At 38.9% G+C, this 21,782-nt stretch overlaps 1 protein-coding gene across 27 annotated transcripts in view; it reads left to right on the forward strand.

Annotated features, from left to right (window-relative positions):
- NRXN3 (neurexin 3) overlaps nucleotides 1-16,350 on the forward strand; it is a 1,063,598-nt gene extending 1,047,248 nt beyond the window's left edge. For 20 of the 27 annotated variants that reach the window (XM_068400270.1, XM_068400271.1, XM_068400275.1 and 17 more), the window contains one exon: nucleotides 16,049-16,350. In XM_068400270.1, the coding sequence (XP_068256371.1) occupies nucleotides 16,049-16,350 (302 nt within the window). Of the gene's footprint in view, nucleotides 1-15,424 lie in introns of all 27 variants that reach the window. The other 7 variants (XM_068400267.1, XM_068400272.1, XM_068400290.1 and 4 more) reach the window with 2 other exon arrangements.
- The last annotated feature ends 5,432 nt before the right edge of the window (nucleotides 16,351-21,782 follow it).

Here is a 21,782-nt window from a genome sequence, read left to right on the forward strand (position 1 = left end):
GCTTTCAGGCTAGTGATATTGGATGGGCTGCTTAGCACTGGAAGCATCAAAATACTCTTTGGTTTGGAGGAATGTGAAAAGATAATAAGCTTATGGCAAACACCTGAAAAATTCTTCAATTCAGAGAGCCATTGTGGTTTAGCCCTGTGATTTCCTTAGCTCTGATAGCTGTAAATGTGCCTTCATATTTGATAGTTTTCTAGCTCATTGCTATAAAGAAGCCCCATTAATTAACTCTTACACACAAAACCAAACAGGATGGCATGTCAGTGGTGCTCATGTAGACATTCTTATTATAAATTAGCTTTTTTATTTCTGAGCTTCAGATGTGCCCATAGGCTTGGAATAAGAGAGTTTTTTGCCAGTACAAATAGCTGGTGCAAGGGAAGTGATATAACTAATTTATCTTCTTAGGCTATTCCTATCTCTCTGTGTTTTGTAGTGGACCAGCTAACCAAATACTCTTCTCTTACGGTTTAAATTAGTGCAGACAAGTGATGGGAATCACAGGAACATTTTTTTATTCTTAGTTGGGGTTAGGGGTGAGGGGTTCCCTTGAAAATTAGTATTTTACTCCTATTAATCTATAAGTAGTGGTCTGCTAAGTGTTCATTTTGCTGGATGTCTGAAAAATACTACTCTGAGAAAGGTTAAAAGCATGCAAGAATGAACAGGAGCTACTACAAGCAGGAATGACCATCTAGAAATACCAAGCTTCCCAGATGCCTGCCAGAATCGCCCATCTGCCTTCTCTTTCTTGGGACTTCATCCTGTAGAGCAATCTCACAGAATCACAGAATCAACCAGGTTGGAAGAGACCTCTGGGATCATTGAGTCCAACCGTTGCCCCGACACCACCCTGTCAACTAGACCATGGCACTAAGTGCCATGTCCAGTCTTTTCTTAAACACATCCAGAGATGGTGACTCCACCACCTCCCTGGGCAGCCCATTCCAATGTCTAATAACCCTTTCTGAAAAGAAATTCTTCCTAATGTCCAACCTGAACCTCCCCTGGTGAAGCTTGAGGCTATGTCCTCTTGTCCTATCGCTGGTTGCCCGGGAGAAGAGGCCGACTCCCACTTCTCTACAACTTCCCTTCAGGTAGTTGTAGACTGCAATAAGGTCACCTCTGAGCCTCCTCTTCTCCAGGCTAAACAACCCCAGCTCCCTCAGCCATTCCTCGTAGGTCATACCCTCCAGACCCTTCACCAGCTTGGTCGCCCTCCTCTGGACTCGCTCCAACACCTCAACATCTTTCTTGAAGTGCGGGGCCCAGAACTGGACACAGTATTCAAGGTGCAGCCTCACCAGTGCCGAGTACAGAGGGACGATCACTTCCCTAGACCGGCTGGCTACACTATTCCTAATAGAGGCCAGGATGCCATTGGCCTTCTTGGCCACCTGGGCACACTGCTGGCTCATGTTTAGCCAGCTGTCGATCAGCACCCCCAGGTCTCTTTCCACCGGGGGCCGCTTTCTAACCACTCTTTCCCCCAGCCTGTAGCGCTGCATGGGGTTTGTTGTGGCCCGAGAGTGTAAGACCCGGCACTTGTTCTTGTTGAACCTCATGCCGTTGGTCTCGGCCCATCTATCTAACCTGTCCAGATCCCTCTGTAGGGCCTTCCTACCCTCCAGCAGATCGACACTCCCACCCAGCTTGGTGTCATCTGCAAATTTGCTGAGGGTGCACTCAATCCCTATGTCTAGATCATCTATAAAGATATTGAACAGCACTGGCCCCAGAACTGAGCCCTGGGGAACACCGCTAGTGACCGGCTGCCAGTTGGACTTTGCCCCATTCACCACCACTCACTGGGCTCGGCCATCCAGCCAGTTTTTAACCCATCGAAGAGTCCACCCATCCAAGCCCCGGGCAGCCGGTTTGTCTAGGAGGATGCTGTGGGAGACAGTGTCGAATGCCTTACTGAAGTCTAGATAGACTACATCCACAGCCCTGCCCTCATCTACTAAGCGGGTCACTTGGTCATAGGAGATGAGGTTGGTCGAGCAGGACCTGCCTTTCATGAATCCATGTTGGGTGGCCCCAATGACCCCATTGTCCTGCATGTGCTGTGTAATGGCACTCAGGATGATCTGTTCCATCACCGTGCCTGGCACCGAGGTCAGGCTGACAGGCCTATAGTTCCCTGGATCATCCTTCCGACCCTTCTTGTAGATGGGTGTTACATTTGCTAATTTCCAGTCAGCTGGAACTTCTCCAGTTAACCAGGACTGCCAGTAGATAGTCGAGAGTGGTTCCCCCCTCTTCTGCTCATTTTCTCCCATTTTCCCCATGTACCAGATAGTGACTGAGTTGTGGACAATCAGAAAAGCCATGCTGCACCTATAGCTGTTAGAAGGGTTTCTTGCTGGATCTAGGATTTCTAGTATTTATATTAGGAAGAGGTAAATTCACTAGCTTTAAACAGCTGTAGAGTGTACTTAAAGAGTTTTAGGTGGGGGGAGAGAACCAAGTCTCTTAGTCTGTGTTTGTGTATGGATTTATATTACCATGAAATCACTGGAAATTGGGAAGATTCTTCTCTTCCTTGGTGTACAGACATAATGCCTGAAGTGGAGATTTTTGCAGGGCTTTTTTTCCCCCTTATCTATTTAACGTACATTTCTGCTACCAAAATATTCTAGCCAGAGGAGAAAATGCTGCCGACATATCTTGAAGCTAAAAGCAGATGCATAACTAACTGTACCTTTTTCTCTATTTTGTAGGTAAACTTTTTACACAAAAATGAACACTTTCCAGTTCATTGGAAATTCTCCATTTGTTTCTTTTTACTGATATTTTGATAGTATCAGCTGCTTAGTAGTATGTGTCATTAGTATCCTTGTCCAAAGTGTATGGCTTTGAATGACTCTAAAAGGGTGCTGCCTGATGTATAAAGTAAACTTACAAAGGTAACAGCTGTTTGGGAGCCCAGATTATGCAGTGGTGAAATGCATGCTCCCTTTTAGCACTGAAAGTCTTGGGTCCCATTCTAATTAAGTCAAAGTACAAAAAATAAAAAAAAAAAAATTTGCTGGCATCATCCTTGTTTTGCAGTTACAGCACATAAAAATACAGAAAGAAATGTATCCCGAATTAGGAGAGATGCATGATTAGGCCAGCAGGGAATCCTGGACGTTTGAAGTGCATCAATGGTATAGCTGGACAACTAGGTCAGAAGAAGCAGCTGGTACAGCTAATTAATAACGAGATATATTGATAGAGTTGTGTTGCAGTGCACAGAACTCAAGTAATGTGGGGTTCAGTGTGTTAGGGAAGAGATAAACTGTCAGCTCGATGGAGCCCAAGGACTAGAGTGGTAGAAGACACAGAAGTTCCAGAGGTTAGAATGAACCTGGGGACAGTAATGCAGCCCTAGATCCTAATTTACCATCTATCATCTTGCTCTTTAACACACACAGAAATATGCATTACCTTTGCCTGCAGCATTTTAAAATGCAATTTGAAAACAAAAAATGAGAAGATACTACTGTATAATTAAAGCTGCTGAACAAGAGGCTTTTTGTAAAAATGTCTCCTTTTTAAAATGTGTATTTTTTAATTTTGAAAAGTTAGCTATCTTGGCACAATCCTTCGAACAAGAAGCTTGTAAGCCTTGATAGTACAGATGCCTCGATTCCCAGTCCTTCCATCTACTTTAAGTTTTTGAAAATAAGAAAAGGCTGCAATGGTTATACTTTTTAATCTTTGCTTTTCTGAGGAATAATTTGCTAAACATTAAGCAATAAAATATTGTCTGTGTAGCTTCATGTGGAAACATTTAGGATCCAATTTTCAAATTAGGACATTAGTTTTGACTATTAACAGCTACATGCTTTAAAAGACTGGAGAAGATTTTCCTAGCCTCAGCAGAAATTGCTGGACCCAGATTTTCCGAAGAACTCTGCTTCTGTTCAAGCACTTCTGTATTGACCAAGTAAAGAAAAAATTGCTTAGCACCCTTCAAATCCTCTTGTAAATCTAACATCAAGATTTACTTTACAAAATCTTGTCATCTCCTTAAGTGTCTCTGGCTCCAGTTGTGGTTCTTTAGCTCTTTTGATCTTTCAGGCAGTAAAAGTCTTTTCCAGACCCTCACGCAATGAGTTGGACATTTATCGTCAAATAGGGCATAAGTATTTGCTGGAGTGGCCTGACATGGACTGCACAGCTGGCAACCAGGCCCATGCCTTACAGTCTGTTTTGCATCAAAGAGAAGGCACTCAGTTCTAATGTGCTGAAGGGAGATATTTCACTACTCTGAAAATCCAGCTGCAATTCATGACAAATATTGATTAAAATTCAAAGCTTAAATGCCTCTTTGTGAAACTCTATAAGCACAATTAAACCAGAGGCTCGGAATCCTGGTAGGGAGTGGTGTCCAGGGACACTAGCCTTGAAACCTTACTGAATAAAAATCTCCACTGAGGTCTGCAAAGGCCTCACTTCTGTCTTTTTTGTTCTATTCCTAGCCAATCTTTTCTGATCCACAAATGAATCCCTGAAATTTCCTATGTAGACCAACATTTTGCTTCCTGTAACCTGCATGTTCTCTCCCTGAGATCACCCTGACCAGGTTTCCTCTTCTTTGGTTGGACCTTTTCCCTTCCTAACATGTTTTCCAAAGGGATGCAGGAGATAGGTCCAGTGCAGTCTTCCAGCAAAGGCATGGTACGTTCCAGCTACAGATGCACTGTGCTGGTAGTCAGCGCAACCTCATCACTTCTGATGTAGGAGTTAAGAGTCTTCTCACATAACTCCTCTCAGAACTGGTCACTTTTCAGTAATGCAGCTAAAAACAATCTAGGCTATTTACTTTGAGTTTTTTTAATGCTTATTTAACATTCTCCAGAACTAATACTGCTCTCTCAGTGTCCTTAGAGGTGCTATTCTTCCTCATGTTAGTAAGTACCAAAATATCCTATCTGTTTGTTGCTGTATTTATACAAAAGTACCCCTGGCCACATCTACAGGGCAGATAGCCCCATTCTTCCCAGAAATTCAAGCTCAAGATAGCCACCCCCTTCCACTGATTGGTGGTAGCATGACCTTTATGATGGGTTAGGAAATGATCTTGCTGGCACTCCTGATGGAAAGCTAAGGTACATGAAGAGCTTACAGCCTGCTTTTCCTATCTCCTGGAGAGATTCATCATGGACAAGGTCCACAGTTCTATGTAGACTGTTTGCCCTCTCCTAAAATATCAGACAGAACAGATTGTTTTGCTGGGGTCCTGAGTTCCTTCTTAGAAGGACTCTGATGTCAGGATGATGGTCTTTATACGGGAAAAATGTGGACATCGTATGTGTCACCTAGAGAATTCAGAGGAAGCCTAGGACATACAGTATTTGGGATTCAGATTTAGTAAAGACTCAGGTAGAACTGATTAGTAATATCTTCTTGAACTTTAAATCCTTTTGTAGCATAGGACAAACTAGTCTCATTCTTAATGCTAGCAGTGGCAGGTTTGCCTATGCAAAATCATATGGGCTTAGTACCAAATACTGCTGACTGGTGAGCCCCCAGCGGTAGTCGTGGATAGCACACCTGAATAACTGCTCACCACTTCAAATAAATATTCATTATGGCCATGGCCTTTTCCAGCATAGCAGAGTGTGTTTGTAAGAACTAACTCTTCACCCTTTGCTCGAGCTGATCAGCACTTACAGGAATAAGCCCAGTCTGACTAGCTACAAAAATAAATGCCACTCATTTTGGGAATAGCCTGGAGAGTTAGGGCCCAAATAAGGGCTGGAGTCTGGAGTTTTGAGTGTTTGATCCAAATACATGGTCATAGTCAGGGTGAAAAGTACATCCTAGCATAGCTTACAATTTCTCCTCACCCTTTTTCCCTTCTGACCTCTCCCAGAAATGCAGAGAACCTGCTGGAATGTGCTTTGCCCTTTCTGAAGAGGCATGGATGGTACACCCCCTGCCCACCCCAACCTCCCCTCTGCCCACCCGCTCCCCCCAACTCCTTGCTTGCTGTTCTGTTTTTCTACTTTCCCTAAATGCAACTTACTTTAAGCATGCATTATTATTAACATCCTACAGTAAAATTAAGCTATTATATAACCCATTTGTCGATCTCAGCCAATTTCTTCTATCTTTTTCTATGTCTATTTATGACGTACATCCAGACTGCACATCCTTTTTTTTTCCTCTCCATGTTTATTTTAAAAAGAAGTGATTAAAAAAAAAAGATCTATTAAAAAAAAAAGCAACCTGGGAGGGTGGGGTTTTTGGCCAACAACTGAAAACAAATTTAAATGGGAGGGGGAGGGAAGGGAAGAAAACCCAATTCTTAACAAAAAAAGTATCCAGATGATGAAAGTGTCCCTAGACTGCTTTGTCTGTTCCTTTCAATGTGTGCACCTGGCTCGTTCATCTTTGAAAGTGTGTGGAATACTTTTTTCTTTAAAAATAAAATTTTAAAACCCCACAGTTGTTCTTATCTCCCTTCTTCTTGGGAACAAAGTAGTCTCTTTAATTTTTGCTTTTTTTTTTAGTATATCTCTACATAGTTATATTTTGATGTATTTCTTTTCAATGGTTGAATTTCTATCTTAGATTTGGTTTGTTCCAATCTAATAATTAAAAAAACAAACAAAACAAAAGAGTTATGAATTGTTTTCTGCAATTTTTCCCTCTATTTCCCTCTTTAAATAAAGAACTACTTCACTGGCAGAATCCCACAGATGTATTTTTGAGATTCTCCAGAGAATCTTAATATAAAAGCAATATAATTTGAGAGTGGGGAAGGGATGTGCCAACACAGTCGTTACATTCGAAACAGTGATTTGATGTGCTCAAGAAATGATTGATGCAAATTATTGAGAATACTGGTGTCAATTTGATGGACTTCAGAAAAGGTGATTCTTAGAAGAAGGAGGCTGTGGGTAGCTACAGATGAAGTTGTTCTAATTCCAATGCATAAAACTAGTTTCCTTGTTTTTTTGTTTTACTCTCTTGTTATTATTATTATTATTACTACTATTATTATTATTATTATTAGTTTATGTATTTTTACTGCTATTTTTAGTAGGGAAAAGTTTTAACTGTTTTTATAATTTGAGAACCTTTAATGAAAATGTAAATATTAATACTATAATTATTAATTTTTTGTAACTTGCATGTTGAAGAAGTTGCAGCTTAGGGTTTGTGAGATTGTCAATGTTAGAGTTCTGTTCTTTCTTTTTGTTGATGGGCATGAATATGCTCATTTGTTTTTGTATATTGCCCATCCCTTCCTTACAGCCAGAAGCTCTAATGCTGCTAGATCACTCCGTACCGCCCTTACATGGACATGGCAACTGACTTACACATTCACTCCCATCATCTTCATCTCCTGTGTAGTACACTCATAGATTTTTACACTCCCGCTCCATCCACCCTAGGCATTTTTTTCTTCCGATAAGTTCCCCTCCACCACCCCTTTCTTTAGCATTGTTAAAATTTTATGTGCAGTCATCCATTCCTTAAAACACACACACACACAAAAATTATAGAAAAAAAGAAAATGTTTAAAAAAATATATATCAAATTGACCAAAAAGGCAAAAAAGCAACAAACTTTGCTTTTCAGAAAACATTATGTATGTAGATATGCAAACAAGCAAAAGTAACATCTATAAAATGTACAGGATTTTTCAACTGTAACATGCTAACAACTTTACGTAAGATAAAAAAAATACAACCAAAAAACAGCAGAAAAAAAACAACTTCGAATTTATTAAGGTGCAAGATTTTTTTCTTTTCATGTTATGTGGTGTGGATGTATGTGTTGTTGCCTCCCTGTATCGCCCTTTGTTGTAAAATAATTATATTAAAAAAGAAATAATAAACATTTTGCTAAAAAAAGTTTTTAAGAAACAACAACGAAAAAAAGCAAGTTACAAGAATGTGGCAATGCTACTTTTCCAAGAGCATTCTTACACAACTTTCTTTTGTAAATTTTTCCTTTCATGCCAAAAAACATGCGGGCAATTTGTTGATGTAAGTTGACTGTTATGAAATCAATGTGGTATGCTTTCTAAATATTTTTATGTATTTTTGATTACTTTTTTTTAAAGCAAATAATGTTTTTGATTTTCATCATTTTTTTCAGTTCTCGTAGGTTTTAATCTTTCTTTTGCTGATAAAGTGAATGACTTGTTATGTTTTTCCTTTTTCTGACCTTGTTGCTGTGGCATTTTTATTTTCTAGTGTATGGTTTTGTTTTAGGAAAAATGTATAAATTCATTTGTTTCTTTTTGAATCAGTTTGTATTTGCCTTTATGTTATGTGGTCTTTTTATATTGTCTATTACCAGATTGTATAGGAGGGGGTGAAGGAGCCTGTGGTAGTTTGCTCCTATTCTTTATTGGTCCCTCTCTATAGCTTTCTTTCCCCTTTCCCAAAATGAATCACCAGTAATGCCACTTTTTTTCGTGCTACTTAAATTGTATGTAGCCTGGTGGTGTAACCTTCATGTCAAGTATAAATGGTGAGACTTCTTTAGCATTTGGTAGCTCTCAGGGTCTTCTTACTGCAGCTCTACATCATTTCTACTTTATCCCTATAAAGGGTTTTATTTCTATCAATTTTCTTCATTGCTGATTAACTGCCTGATGTCCAGTCTAAATGATACTCTCAAGTGTACTCTTACCAGGTAAACGCACCCATCATACTATGACTAGTATCAGGCTTCCTAATATCATCCAGAAATTGTACATTTGGCAGACACTTTCCTACTGAAAGTCACACCTGGAACTTCTACAAGTTTTATTCAAAAAGAGGTTTGGATTAATTTATTTTTAAAAAAATGAGCTTTTAGTAAAAGTAAGAAAAAGCTGTCCTTCCTTATAAGTTTTTGGTATTCCTGCATAGCAATGCTGTGCTTAGTAGGTATCTTAGGTTCAGCTGTCAAGTCCCTTGAACAATTGACACCAATTAATCATAAGAGTTTAAAACAGAATAGAATACTTATTCAGTTGAAAAGGACTTACAACAGTCATTTAGTCCAACTGCCTGACCACTTCAGGGCTGACCAAAAGTTGAAGTATGTTATTAAGGGCATTGTCCAAATGCCTTTTAAACACTGACAGGCTTGGGGCATCAACCACCTCTCTAGGAAGCCTGCCCTAGTGTTTGAACACCCTCTCGGTAAAGAAATGCTTCCTAATGTCTAGTCTAAACCACCCCTGGTGCATCTTTGAATCATCCCCGTGCTATCATCACTGGATACCAAGGAGGGGAGATCAGCACCTCCAAATAATGATGGGAGATGGAAGAGGGCATGTTTCAATTGGTTCAGAGCAGCTCAATGTCTGGGCACCAAAATGCTTATTGTTTTGCTCTAGAATCCTACCTGCAGACACAATGTCAGATCCTCTCTGGAAGGTATTAATATCTGTTTCACTGAAACTGTTTGCACAAAGGTGACCAAGAATTTACAGCAACGAAACACAGCCCAGCATTAACATGGGATTCATGACCTCTGAAACTCTATACCTTCCTGTTGCTCATGAGCCATGTGTTAGGAAGCACTGCAATAACTACTGTCTTTTAATATAGTTTAGGGGGCTTAGGAAAGCTTTTCAACCAACTCCACCGGAAATATAGTTCTATCTAATCACTTTGAGGACTTTATATTCTCTGAAAGGAAAAGGAGATATTTGAGATGAAAAGTTGCAGTATTCCATTGTGAAAATGATGTTTTCATCTCTACTACTGACTGTCAATTGCAATTAAATCAGACTGCAAAGAGTAGAAAATATTAAGAAAGTTCATCTAGTAGGTTTCGTGTTAGCATCATCTTTCCTGTGAATCAGGGACTATGTTCTGAATAATTTCCCCAGAGGACTCAAAGGAAAATTAACTAAAACACCATTAGACTCAAATTTATGAACCCAGTCATTTAATAAGGAATTATTGTGTTGATACAGAGGGGAAAAAGGTAAGGAATTATCTTCTGTGGCAAGTATTTCATACTGAAAGTGGAGTCAAACTTCAGAGGAACAGCATAAGAATAAAATGCAAATGACAAACTTTGGATGCAGAGTTTCAAGTACCTGCAGAAATGGATGGGTTGTGCAGCATTTTTGGATGGCATTTATAAGCTCTTCAACCACAACTGGAAAAGGGAGAGTGTGTCCATTATCTCCCTTATCGTCATCGGGAGAAGATGAATATTTCGGGCTTCATTTTTGTGTGCCTTTTGTCCTGTATCAGTTTGAATACTGAGACTCCAGTGAAGTAGTTGTGGTTCTAAAGATGAAAGTTGGCAGCTGCTACAATTTTTCAGTCTTTTTTTTTTTCTTTTCTTTTTTTTTTTTTTTGGTGCCCTCTGCATTCATGACTCGCCCACAACATCCTCACAGTTCATAAGGCTTCTATTAAATTTTTAACACTCTGTCTTTTCCAGTGGCAGAGAACCCTTACTGGAGATCAGCCCCAGAGGTATGAATTATATATCTATAAATACGCTCATAAAGCAAAAAGCAGGGCAACTCCAAGGCTGAAGTAGACCTTTTATATCCCAAATGATCTTGGTAGTTTAAAGAAAAGCAAAACTCTGTGAAAATTGTATATGTGCTAGATTTAAAGGCTAACTTTTAAGGAATATATGCACACTGTGTTTACTTTGTGGAATGAGAAGGCCAAGCAGAGCCCTGGGCTGCTCAGTATAAGGTTTCCCACCTCACAAACCCCAGTTCTCTCAGTTTGCTGTTCAGTGATTTTTTTGCAACTATACTGTTGATGGGCAGACTAATTTTGCATCTATATCACTGTAGAGGAAACCATTTTATCTATTTCCCTTTTGTTTAATTCTTTGATGTTGTATTGTCAACAGAAGCTTTTTAAAAACTATATTGCTGTTTGGGAAACATGCATTCTCTGCTTGGGAGAGGAAGCACAGAGCAGGTGAAAAATAAATCTGGAAAATCCTTGTGAAATCTTTGGATTGCTAAAGCAATCCTGAACTCACAGCATACCAGTGAACACTGTTAACTGGTGCTTAAAAGCCAACAGAAAAAGGGGGGAAGAAACATGTAAGTACCGGGAAACAGTCCATATTATCCACAAACAGAATCTAAGTCTCATATGAATATTAGTTTTGAAGCCATGGTCCGAACTGGGTGGCAGCCTTGCCATTTTGTTGTAAGCCTAGAACAATTTGGAAATTAAAACTAATTTTTATTCAAGGCTGCAAAGCGTTAATTTTGCAATTGAAAAAATAGTAGACACTGTGAGAAAATCAAAACTTCAGATAGGAAAATATAAACATAAAACCTGTCTAAAATGTATTTCCCTTCCAAAGTGTCATGTAAGGTTTTTCAGGGGCTTTTCTCCAGCTTTTTCTAGAGATCCAAATCTTTAAAGCATTTGCTTCCACTGCAAACCTTTCAGGATCCGACTCCCACGTAAGATGTTCTTGACAACTGAGTGGCACTTTGTCTTTTAAATCTTTCAGAGCTTACCTTTAAACCAACTTGAGGCCCTGGACAAGAGACATCACTTCTCCATCAAAGGACCAGCTTCCTGCTGCCTCAGCTGTCATTTTGTGAAAGATGGTTCCCCCTACACGCACACTTATCATCTGCCTGTCCTCAGACTCCCCCTTGTGTCTCTTACGAGTAGAAATGTAGTACCAGTAACAGAGTTGTTTGCAAGTATGATATGAAAGTTTGCACTTGCTCCCCTCCAGAGATGTTAGTGATCATGTTTCTATCACTTTCCTTGGAGCTTTTCAGAATTTACATTCTCTGTTATCCTTAAATAACACATTTCTTTTAGACTGAGTGGCATTTTTATCACGCCATTTTAAAGGATGTTTTAACTCCTCTATAAATCACATACCCCAAGAAGTATTCGTTGTGCTTGCATTCTATTAGACCTACAACTCCTAGCTTGCTGTGAGTTTTGCGTAGATGCCAACATACCAATAAAACAGAAGCCAGCTTTGATACACAGAGTGCTTTTTCCGAGTTACTTTCTCCCACACAGCTTTTTTTCAGTATCACAGCTTCTTCCATTACAGACAGAAAAATCAAAAATTCCAAGCATCATTACCACCCTTACAGCCATCTCCCTGGTACTCCCCAAAAGTATGTTTTCTTAAGTAAATATAACAAATTAACTCCTTGCTGGAGAAGTGATTCCTAATGAAGGACCTTTAACAGTTTCTTTATTTCTTTAGTATACAGGCAAACATAATATGGATCATTGGACATTTTACAATAAAACTAGAGGTGAGATTAAATAATTGTGTCAATCCAGCCTTCCTGGTACGAAAGTTATTTCTCTTCTCACATATATTGTGAGATCAAAACTTTGTAAAACTCGTTCATGATTCTGTCCTATTGTCTTCCATCCAACAGACCTGCTGGAATCAAAAAGCTCCGATCATCTTTCCATCAGTTATGTGAAACCCCACTTACCATAGCAACTCTATTAACTTTTCTTAACATTTCAGGAAGACCATGGTTATTTTATAGTTGCAGTAGTCTTAATCATTGGCTCAAGTCCTCGACAGTGACAAAAACTGTAGAATTAGTTTTAAGGCAAGGGTTACTGGGGAAAAAAAAAGTCTTCATATTAAATGTACAATATTACTGATTCCTTCAAGAAAATTAATCATTAATAGGACCAAAAGAATGTCTCTTTGGAAGAAAACTGCCCAAAATATTGCCCCAGTGGGTGGCAGATCGACTGCATACTGATGCTGTGTACCAATATACTAGAGTTTAAGAACAAAGGCACTTTAAAGCTCTAGATGAGCAATTAAAAGCTGCCAAACTGTTTTTTTCCAATTGGGTGTCAGATGGTGAACGAAAATCATACATGAATACTATTTTTTAACAGCAAAACACTGATCTTAAAAAATCATTTAAAGGGACAGTACTTAAATTCCTGAATTATGCAATTTGATGTAATGTGCACTTAAATGCTATTATTTTTATTCATTTTTTACCAGACTCACAGATGATCTTTCCCTCTGAGGCATACTCCGAGTTTATCTTGGGACCACCTGTTTGTATAGTTTATAGATGCTCTACTCTAACCATGGATAGGGCTTCTGGACATATATAAATCATATTACATGCTCCAGTTTCTACATTGCACAGAATGCAGCTCGGATGCACAAGCACAAATTGCTGTGTAGGCATTTGGCAGACTACACTTTCTACTTTTTCCATCATTTTTTTGCATATATGTAGTTTGAAGAGATTGGCATTATTTTACACATATGATACTTATTTCCTCTTCTTCTATCCAGTAACAGAAATGGTATGAACATGCTGAGGAAGCTCAGAAAACTAAACATATTTAAATTGACCCTTTGCATCTTAGCTTAAAACTAACTTTGCATGAAGGTATATTAAGAGACTATGTAAAGTACCACATTCATTATTTTGGCCTAGTTTCTACCCTGGTACCTCTGAGATAAATCTGACTGTTTCAATTGATTAAACTGTGTTACCACTTAGTTTCTCATTAAGGACAAGAATAAGCCGTATTGCTAGTTCAGCTATCCAGATTTAATCAAACTGCTAAGTACCTTTTTCAGTATACTGCCATCTTCAATATGTAATTTATTCTAATATATTGCTCTCCAAATATATATATAAGGGATTATGATTTTAGACCATATTCTTTATAGAACTCCCATGGACATTACTGGCAGTATTCAGTGGGAAACAAGTGCATGTAATATATAGTGTAGATCAGAGAGACCAGAATTTTGACCCTGATGCTGTTCAGCATCGTAACAATGCCAAACTGTTCATTAGCAGTTATTAATACATAAGTAAAAGCTGGAATTATTTATTTAGAAGATAAAATTCTCTTTGCATATCTTTCCTTAAGCAATGGTGAGTAAATAATAATCAAAATTTCAATATCAAAATCAAAAATCAATAAATCAAGATTTCCCGTGCATTAGAAATAGTTTCTGCTGAGTTACACCCCTTCCAACAGATGTAGATGACTACTCATGGTATCAGCTGAAATCTTCAGTTTATATTTAAAGCAGCTAGCTTAAGTGGCTAGCCGAACAAACATTACTCAATGGAGAGTTTATACACAAACTCTCAAAAGCAATATGGCTCACCCTAAAAAAGTGTCGGCGACCTGATGTAGGCAGAAAACTATACGATCTGAATTAAATGAATTAAAGAAATTCATTATGCTTCCACATCAGAGTAGAACAATGGAGTGTTAATTATCCATAGGCTCAAAAACAGTACAGTCATATTACAATATATATACAAAACAAGACTACTACCCTAAAAGTAGCCGTGTTGCTGCTCAGAAACCAACTCTTGGAAATGATGCACTGATTTTCTTGTTTCAATTGCAGCTTATACTGTGGTAAGGTACAAATGTTACATCTATAGCTTCATTGTTCTGCTTCAAGAGCAGACCATAGTCCCACTTCATTTTTAGTCTTCTGTAGGCAGGTAGCCATCACAGTAGGAAAAGTAGCACTGATCACAGCTATCTGCATCTCAAGAAATAACAGTAGATGTGAAGACAACTTCTGCAGTACACTGCTGGGCTCAAGCGCTAATTTGGATCATCAGAGTCCTAATTCAGTTATATCATAAATCACAATAAAGTCTATCTTAATTTTTAATCAAATTATAGTAAAAGAATATCAAGAAGAACTGAAGAACAAGATGGTATGGCATTAGTAGCCCCAAAAGATGCAAGGAGAGGGATATCCCTAGTGTCGAACAGAATGGTAAAGAAAGATTAAAAAGAGATGAACAAGCATTGAGTAGAGCTCTGTACCTTCATGGACCCCAGTAAGTACTTGGTTCTTATTCCATCCCTCACTTTCATGAACCTTCCCACAATTTAAAAACCAGGCAACAATGAGGAAGAAATGGATGAATGGGAAAGGCCTTAGAAACTGCTATGGAAGGTGAGCAGATTTGAATGGCAGAGAAGAAATACCAATGATATCTTAAATTAAAAGAATCAGAGGAGGAAAAACTGGCAAGATGAGTGGTAAAATCCATCTAGGAGAACATTATTCTGTGGAGGTCTAAAATAATTCATTTAAACAGTCTTGTAACCAAATGCTTAAGAAGATCACTACCAAAAATTGATGTCCACAGAGTCACTTGAGAGTATCTTCAAAAATAAAAAACTTTGGGTCCCAAAAAATTCAGAGTGTTTCACTGTACATGCCTAGCATAGGCTAAAAGAGGGTGGAAATGGAACATGCAGTTTACCAATGTCAAAGCAGGGTGGGAGGGAAAAATAAAGGCACCCCCAGGAAAGTCTGTTGGTAACATAGTTAGGGTGAGAAATCTGATCCCTGACACTTTTTTGTAATGCCCAAATTCTCTACTGCCCTTCAGTTAAGTAATTGATTTGAAAATGTGTCATTAAAATGTACTAATCTTCTTTTTTTCTCTTTTCCATCCCAGGAGGTGAATTAGTTATCCCTCTACTTGTAGAAGACCCTTTAGATATCCCTCCTATTGCTACTCGTGCACCTTTCATTACACTTCCCCCTACCTTTCGCCCCCTCCTCACCATTATTGAGACCACCAAAGATTCCCTGTCCATGACCTCTGAGGCGGGGTTACCTTGCTTGTCGGACCAAGGCAGCGATGGTTGTGATGATGATGGCTTGGTGATATCTGGGTATGGCTCAGGGGAAACCTTTGACTCTAACCTACCCCCTACTGATGATGAAGATTTTTACACCACCTTCTCCTTGGTAACAGATAAGAGTCTTTCCACTTCAATCTTCGAAGGTGGCTACAAAGCACACGCACCCAAGTGGGAATCCAAGGACTTTAGACCTAACAAAGTCTCCGAAACTGGTAGGACTACTACCACATCTTTGTCCCCTGAGCTGATCCGCTCCACAGCTTCGTCCTCGACTGGGATGGTGCCCAAATTGCCAGCCGGCAAAATGAATAACCGTGAGCTCAAACCCCAGCCTGACATAGTCTTGCTTCCGTTGCCCACTGCCTATGAGCTAGACAGCACAAAGCTGAAGAGCCCGCTAATCACTTCCCCCATGTTCCGTAATGTGCCCACAGCAAACCCCACAGAGCCGGGAATCAGACGGGTTCCGGGGGCCTCAGAGGTGGTCCGCGAGTCAAGCAGCACAACGGGGATGGTCGTCGGCATTGTGGCTGCTGCTGCCCTCTGCATCCTCATCCTGCTGTATGCCATGTACAAGTACAGGAACAGGGACGAGGGGTCCTATCAGGTGGACGAGACGCGGAACTACATCAGCAACTCTGCCCAGAGCAACGGCACGCTCATGAAGGAGAAGCAGCAGAGCTCAAAGAGCAGCCACAAGAAACAGAAAAACAAGGACAAAGAGTATTATGTGTAAAAAAGAATACTTATTTATATATAAATATATAAATACTTAATGAGATTTAACTGAAATATCAGAACCATTGCAGCAAACGAGATTGGGAGATATCACTTGTGGGAAAAAGTATTGGGAAAAAATAATGTCAGCAGTGACTGTTAATGTCTCAGTCATCGCTTGGAGTCAGCATACTCTACCCTAATGTATTGTAAAGCACACTTAGTGTTCTGGAGATGGCACGCACAGCTCTGCCCTGTTAGTGAACTTGGACGTCTCCAAATCTCCTCCTCTGCTGAACTTTCTGCAAAGGTAGAAGACTTCATGGCTTACTTGTTTCATATCTCCAAGTGAGTCTTTAACAATGTTCGTGATCCCTGACTGTATCGATAATTTTTCAGTTTACTTATTTTAGAAAAAGGAAGGAAAAAGAAAAAATGCAAACATTATTAAACAACAAAAAAATATTGAAGAAACTGGTCTGGCCGTGTCCAGCATACATATAATTTTTTGAGATTAGAGGAGGGGAATAAATGATTTTGGAGGTTGTTGGTTGTTTGGTTTGGTTTGGTTTGGTTTCTTGGGTTGTTTTTTGTTTGGTGGGGTTTTTTGTTACTTTTGGATGTGGGAGGGAAGGGTGGAGAGGAACGGTGTGGGGGGATTGAACCAGGACATGAGTTGAGAAGAAATCTCGGAAAAAAAAAATCCATATTAAATAAAGAGAGACTATTGCCATATATGAACTCAAAAGCTACCCATGGTGTTTACTCTGCATATCTGGTTGTGTTGTCTCTAGAATCGGTCATCTTGCAGTAAGTTGTTTGCTAACAACGCAGTGAAAGTGTCCGATGGGTGGTGCTGAAGAAAATTATCATGGAAAGCTGGTTCCCTTGGATCTGGCTCCAGTATTTGCAATTGAACTGAAGAATAGGTGGGTTTAGGTCTGTTCTGATCAGTCATTGGCTTTATTTGAGAATATCACTTAGCATGCATTAGCAGCGCCAAACTATGGTTAATGGGATTTGAAGATTCAAAAAAGAATACTTAAAAAATGGTTAGCCATTCTGATCTGAATATACCATGCAAAAATAAAGGAGCCTTCCTCTGGGTTCTGGTTCTGTGACTGATTGAATGCATGCAAAAAATAGTAATAAATCAGTTTAATAAAGAGATCAGAAAGACACTACTGGAGTTCAACTTGTGATGAGATCCATAAATGTCAGAAAAGCTGAACACTTGTAAAAGAATGCAAAATACATAGTTTTTTTGACATAAAATTGGTTTTCATATGTAATATTTTAATTTTGTAGCTTGACATTTCAGATCATCTCTGTCTTTCCATTTGCCCTATTCTCACTTTTCCTTCTCTTTTATATAAAAGAAAATAAATAAAGCTGCTGTGACACACAAAAAATAATAAAGAAAAAGGAATTTAATAATATAAAATATATATATACACACAGATATATTTATCATGGTATGTTTGATGGGACGACTGGAACAGAAGTTCTGTTATGGTCTTAACATGGAATGAGAATGTTCTTGAAGAACAAAGTAAAATGAAACAGACAACAAAAGCAAACCATAAAATGTGAAGACTGTGTGTTTTAGCTTTGTCACAGTTAACTGTGTCAAAAAAAAAAAATCTGAAATTTTGTTTACATATTTTACTACTATTTTTTTTGCTAGTATAATTTCTATATGGATACCCTGATGGTGTATATACAGTTTTATGGTTAGATTGGGAATGTCTTTTGTTTTTACTTAACTTATTTAATTTGGTTGTTTGCTTTCTACATTTTCCCAGTTATTGTGAAAAGGATTACCTTACTGTACAGAACAATAGCCAAGTGGTTTGACGGCCATGCCTATCATGTGCAAAAAAGCAAATGAGGGAGAGAGAGAGACAGAGAGGAAAACAAACAAAAAGATGGATTGAACTCTGGAATATCAGAAATGTACACTTTTTCTGTATACAGATGAAAACTAATCAGCTGTTTAGGTTTAGAAATCTACTCTTGCTGGTGTTTATAAGTCGCATGAATATTTGACTTTGAAGAAGTGTCATCAAATACACACACGCACATGGGAACTTAAATTAAAAAAACCAAGCCTTCTCAAACATTTAGAGAAGACGCTTTCATGGTAACAAATATTTTCAGTGCGTGTATGTGTGTGTGTGTGTGTGTGTGTGGTGCGTGTGTGCAAGGTTGAACTTTTTTTTCCTTTTTTATTTTTTTGTACTAAAAAGAAAAAAAAAGACAGGTTTTAAACAGGTATGAAAGCACGATTTTAGATGACTTACCTGGCCGAAACTATATAAAGTTGATTATATCTTGATGTCTGTAAAAGATTGCTGTTCTTGGAGTCTTGGAGTCTTGTGAAATGATTTCCTGCTTTCTTTCTTCCTTTCCTTTTTGCTTTCCTTTTTTAAGTTAAGGGAAAAAGATTTACACTTTCCTTTTTTTGTGTAAGTTTCTATTGGACAGTTTTTGGGAACATGTGCATTTCTGTATGTGGGCTTCTACCATATCCCTGTTGCTTTATAGACAACCTTAAGAATTTTTATTTGAGTTATGGTGATGTTATTGCTTTTTTTCCCCTTTCTTTTTCTTTTTCCTTTTTGATTCTTTTTCTTTTCTTATTTGTGTTTTGTTTAAAGATATGCTTAGCAATAAAATGTTCTTCTCAAAGCCCTGGATGTTGCTGGGTTTTTATTTCTGAAAGACTTAAGGGAAATTCCAGACCTTTCAAGGTGAAAAGTAGTCTGTGAAGAAGGTATCCCCCATCCCACGGGAGTATCTAACCACTAGATTACAGAATCATGTTTATCTTTGTGTTCTTCTTTAGTCAAATGAATTGTAATTCTTTCCTTTGCAGGGACATAAATATAACTTGAGTGTGGGGTCTACGTCACATGACTCCCAACCCCTTGTCCTCCACTACCACCTCAGTGGGTAAAAGAGTAGTTCTCTGGAATATGGGTTTCAGTGACCTCAGGTAAAAAGAAGAACTACATCTGACAATGCTTTTACCACTAGCCTTTTGTGTAAAAGAGGTTATTGATTTGCCTCTTTCAATGACCCAAACCTTACTCAGCATTTGAAAGCAAAACACAGCCATTTTACCTCCAAGAGGAGACTGTAGGTCTAGATCCTTAGGGCAAAAAGGTCTACTCTCCAGCAGAGAAGTTCAAGGTATTTGACGGATAAGATTTAGGGCCTGGCCCAGCCTCAGTAGTTCCTTTTTGGCTAGCTATTTGCAGCTGCATACCTAGGACATTGCCTCTTTTCAGTCTCCTTTTGAAGCGTGTAACTCTTCCTGTGACATTTATAGGATTCTGAATTCCTCTCCTGTGGCCAGGAGTCTTATGTTTGATGTGCTGCAGCAGCTGAATTCTTCTGGGGATTTGGCTAGCTAATTTGATACAGAAAATTGTTCATATAATTTTATACAAGGATCTAACTTAGGTTCTCTGAATTATCTGTGACTCTCCATGCACTACCTAATGAACATAGTTTATTTACTTTGGGTGTCATGGATCACACTTAGGTACCTAAAGTAGATGATCTGAGAGCTCACTTCCTTCCAGGTAGGCTCTGAGGCACCTAAAAACCCTATCACAGCTGCTGCTTGCCCCTTGTTGTCCTACTGAGCATTATAGTCTATTATGATTCTGGCCATCATGCAAAATTGCCAATGTCCTGTCTTTCTTTAGCAAGTCATGCAGAATTTCAATTCACAGTAGTAGGTTTATTTCAAATTGGATCTTCCCAAGCTACCTGCAAGATTTGACCTTTTAGAGGCATCTGGAGGTCAGCCAAATGAGTGTTTCACAGCTCTTTTATTTTTCAACCAAGGATGACTTCACCTTTTTTTTCCACTAGGCAGAATCCACAGCTTTTTTGAGCACTGTTTTCCACAGGTTTCATTTACAACCAAATTAGACTCAGGATAAACTGATTGTTCAGGTATTCCATGTGATTTTTTTTACTTTTTTTTTTTTTACTTTTTTTTTTTTGCTCACATGTTTGCATGGGTGAGAATATGTATGTGTGTGTACATGTGACTTTTTTCAATTTTACTGTTTTCAGTTCTTTTGTGAATCATGTTCTAACACCTTACAGATCCTCAAAAGTCTCAAAACCACACATTCTGATCTAAACTCCAGTCTTGTTCCCCTCGCAAAAATCACAAAACTCATGGGTGGTAACTGGTACCTAATGTTACCACTACTGGAGCAGTCAGATGGCATGTGGAAGATCTAGGTCTGAAAATTGCTTCTTCTAATATTGCAGAAAATTTCCTTATTACCAAGCAGTTGGTGTTCTGACAAAAGCATTTTTGTTTTTTTTTCTCAGTACTTTCCTCGAACCCTGTTATACTTCATATCATGAAATGTTATGTGAAGCAAGAAATTTCAACCTGATTTACCATAACCCTCTGGCTACAGTCACTCTTTTTTCCATTTTCTCTGTCAACTAATGACCATTTTATTACGTAAGCTAAATGAAAGTGTCAGAAAGGAGACTTCATTGTTGCCTAAAAAGCTTGTGATTATTGTGTGCCTTTGGATGATCACAGAATCACAGAATCGTTGAGGTTGAAAGGGACCTCTGGATCATCCATATTCCAGGCACTACCTCCCCAAAGCAGGGTCAGCTGCAGCAGGTTTCCCAGGACTCTGTTCAGTCAGGTTTTGAATATCTCCATGTGTAAACTCCACAACCTCTCTAGGCAATCTGTTCTAGTGTGACCACTCTCATTGTAAACAATTTTTGTCATGGTTAGATGAACTTTAACTTTTCTTAATTTGTGCCCGTTTCCTCTTATCCTTTTTCTGGATACCATTGAGAAGAGCCTAGCTCCCTCTTCTTTACAACCTCCCTTCAGGTATTTATACATATTGGTAAGATTCCCCATAAGCCTTCTCTTCTCCAGGCTGAACAGTCCCAGCACTCTCAGCCTCTCCTTGTACAACAGATACTCCGATCCCTTAGACATCGTCATGGCCCTTTGCTGGACTCGGGCTGAAAAATCTGGAGCAGACACAGTTGCCTTACCACCGTCACTGAGGTAGGGATGTACTTCTTTTCAAGGACCAAGGCCTGGCAGTTTCTCCTCTTCTCCGCATTTTCTACTAGTAAGCAACAGCCCACTTACTGTATCACTTCTTAAAGATCCCTATCTTAGATGCCTAGTTCTACTCTTCCCAAAACTGTTCAGCACATTGCTGCTTATTGCACTGCTGTATAGGTTCTTTATAAGTGCTGATACACTTCATGAATATCTGAGCACTGATACTCTAGCCTTCCCAGTTCTGGTGTTACAGGAAAGGACTAGTGAGGAGCAGCTTTGATACTGGTTCCTTTTACAGGTATTTCTGCCCATGCCTCTGGGCTGGGAGGGAAAGGCAGAGGTGCTGCTTTCCTTTGCAGTTGCCATGCCTGACT

The sequence above is a fragment of the Nyctibius grandis genome, chromosome 4 (assembly GCF_013368605.1).
Source record: "Nyctibius grandis isolate bNycGra1 chromosome 4, bNycGra1.pri, whole genome shotgun sequence".
NCBI lineage: Eukaryota > Metazoa > Chordata > Aves > Nyctibiiformes > Nyctibiidae > Nyctibius > Nyctibius grandis.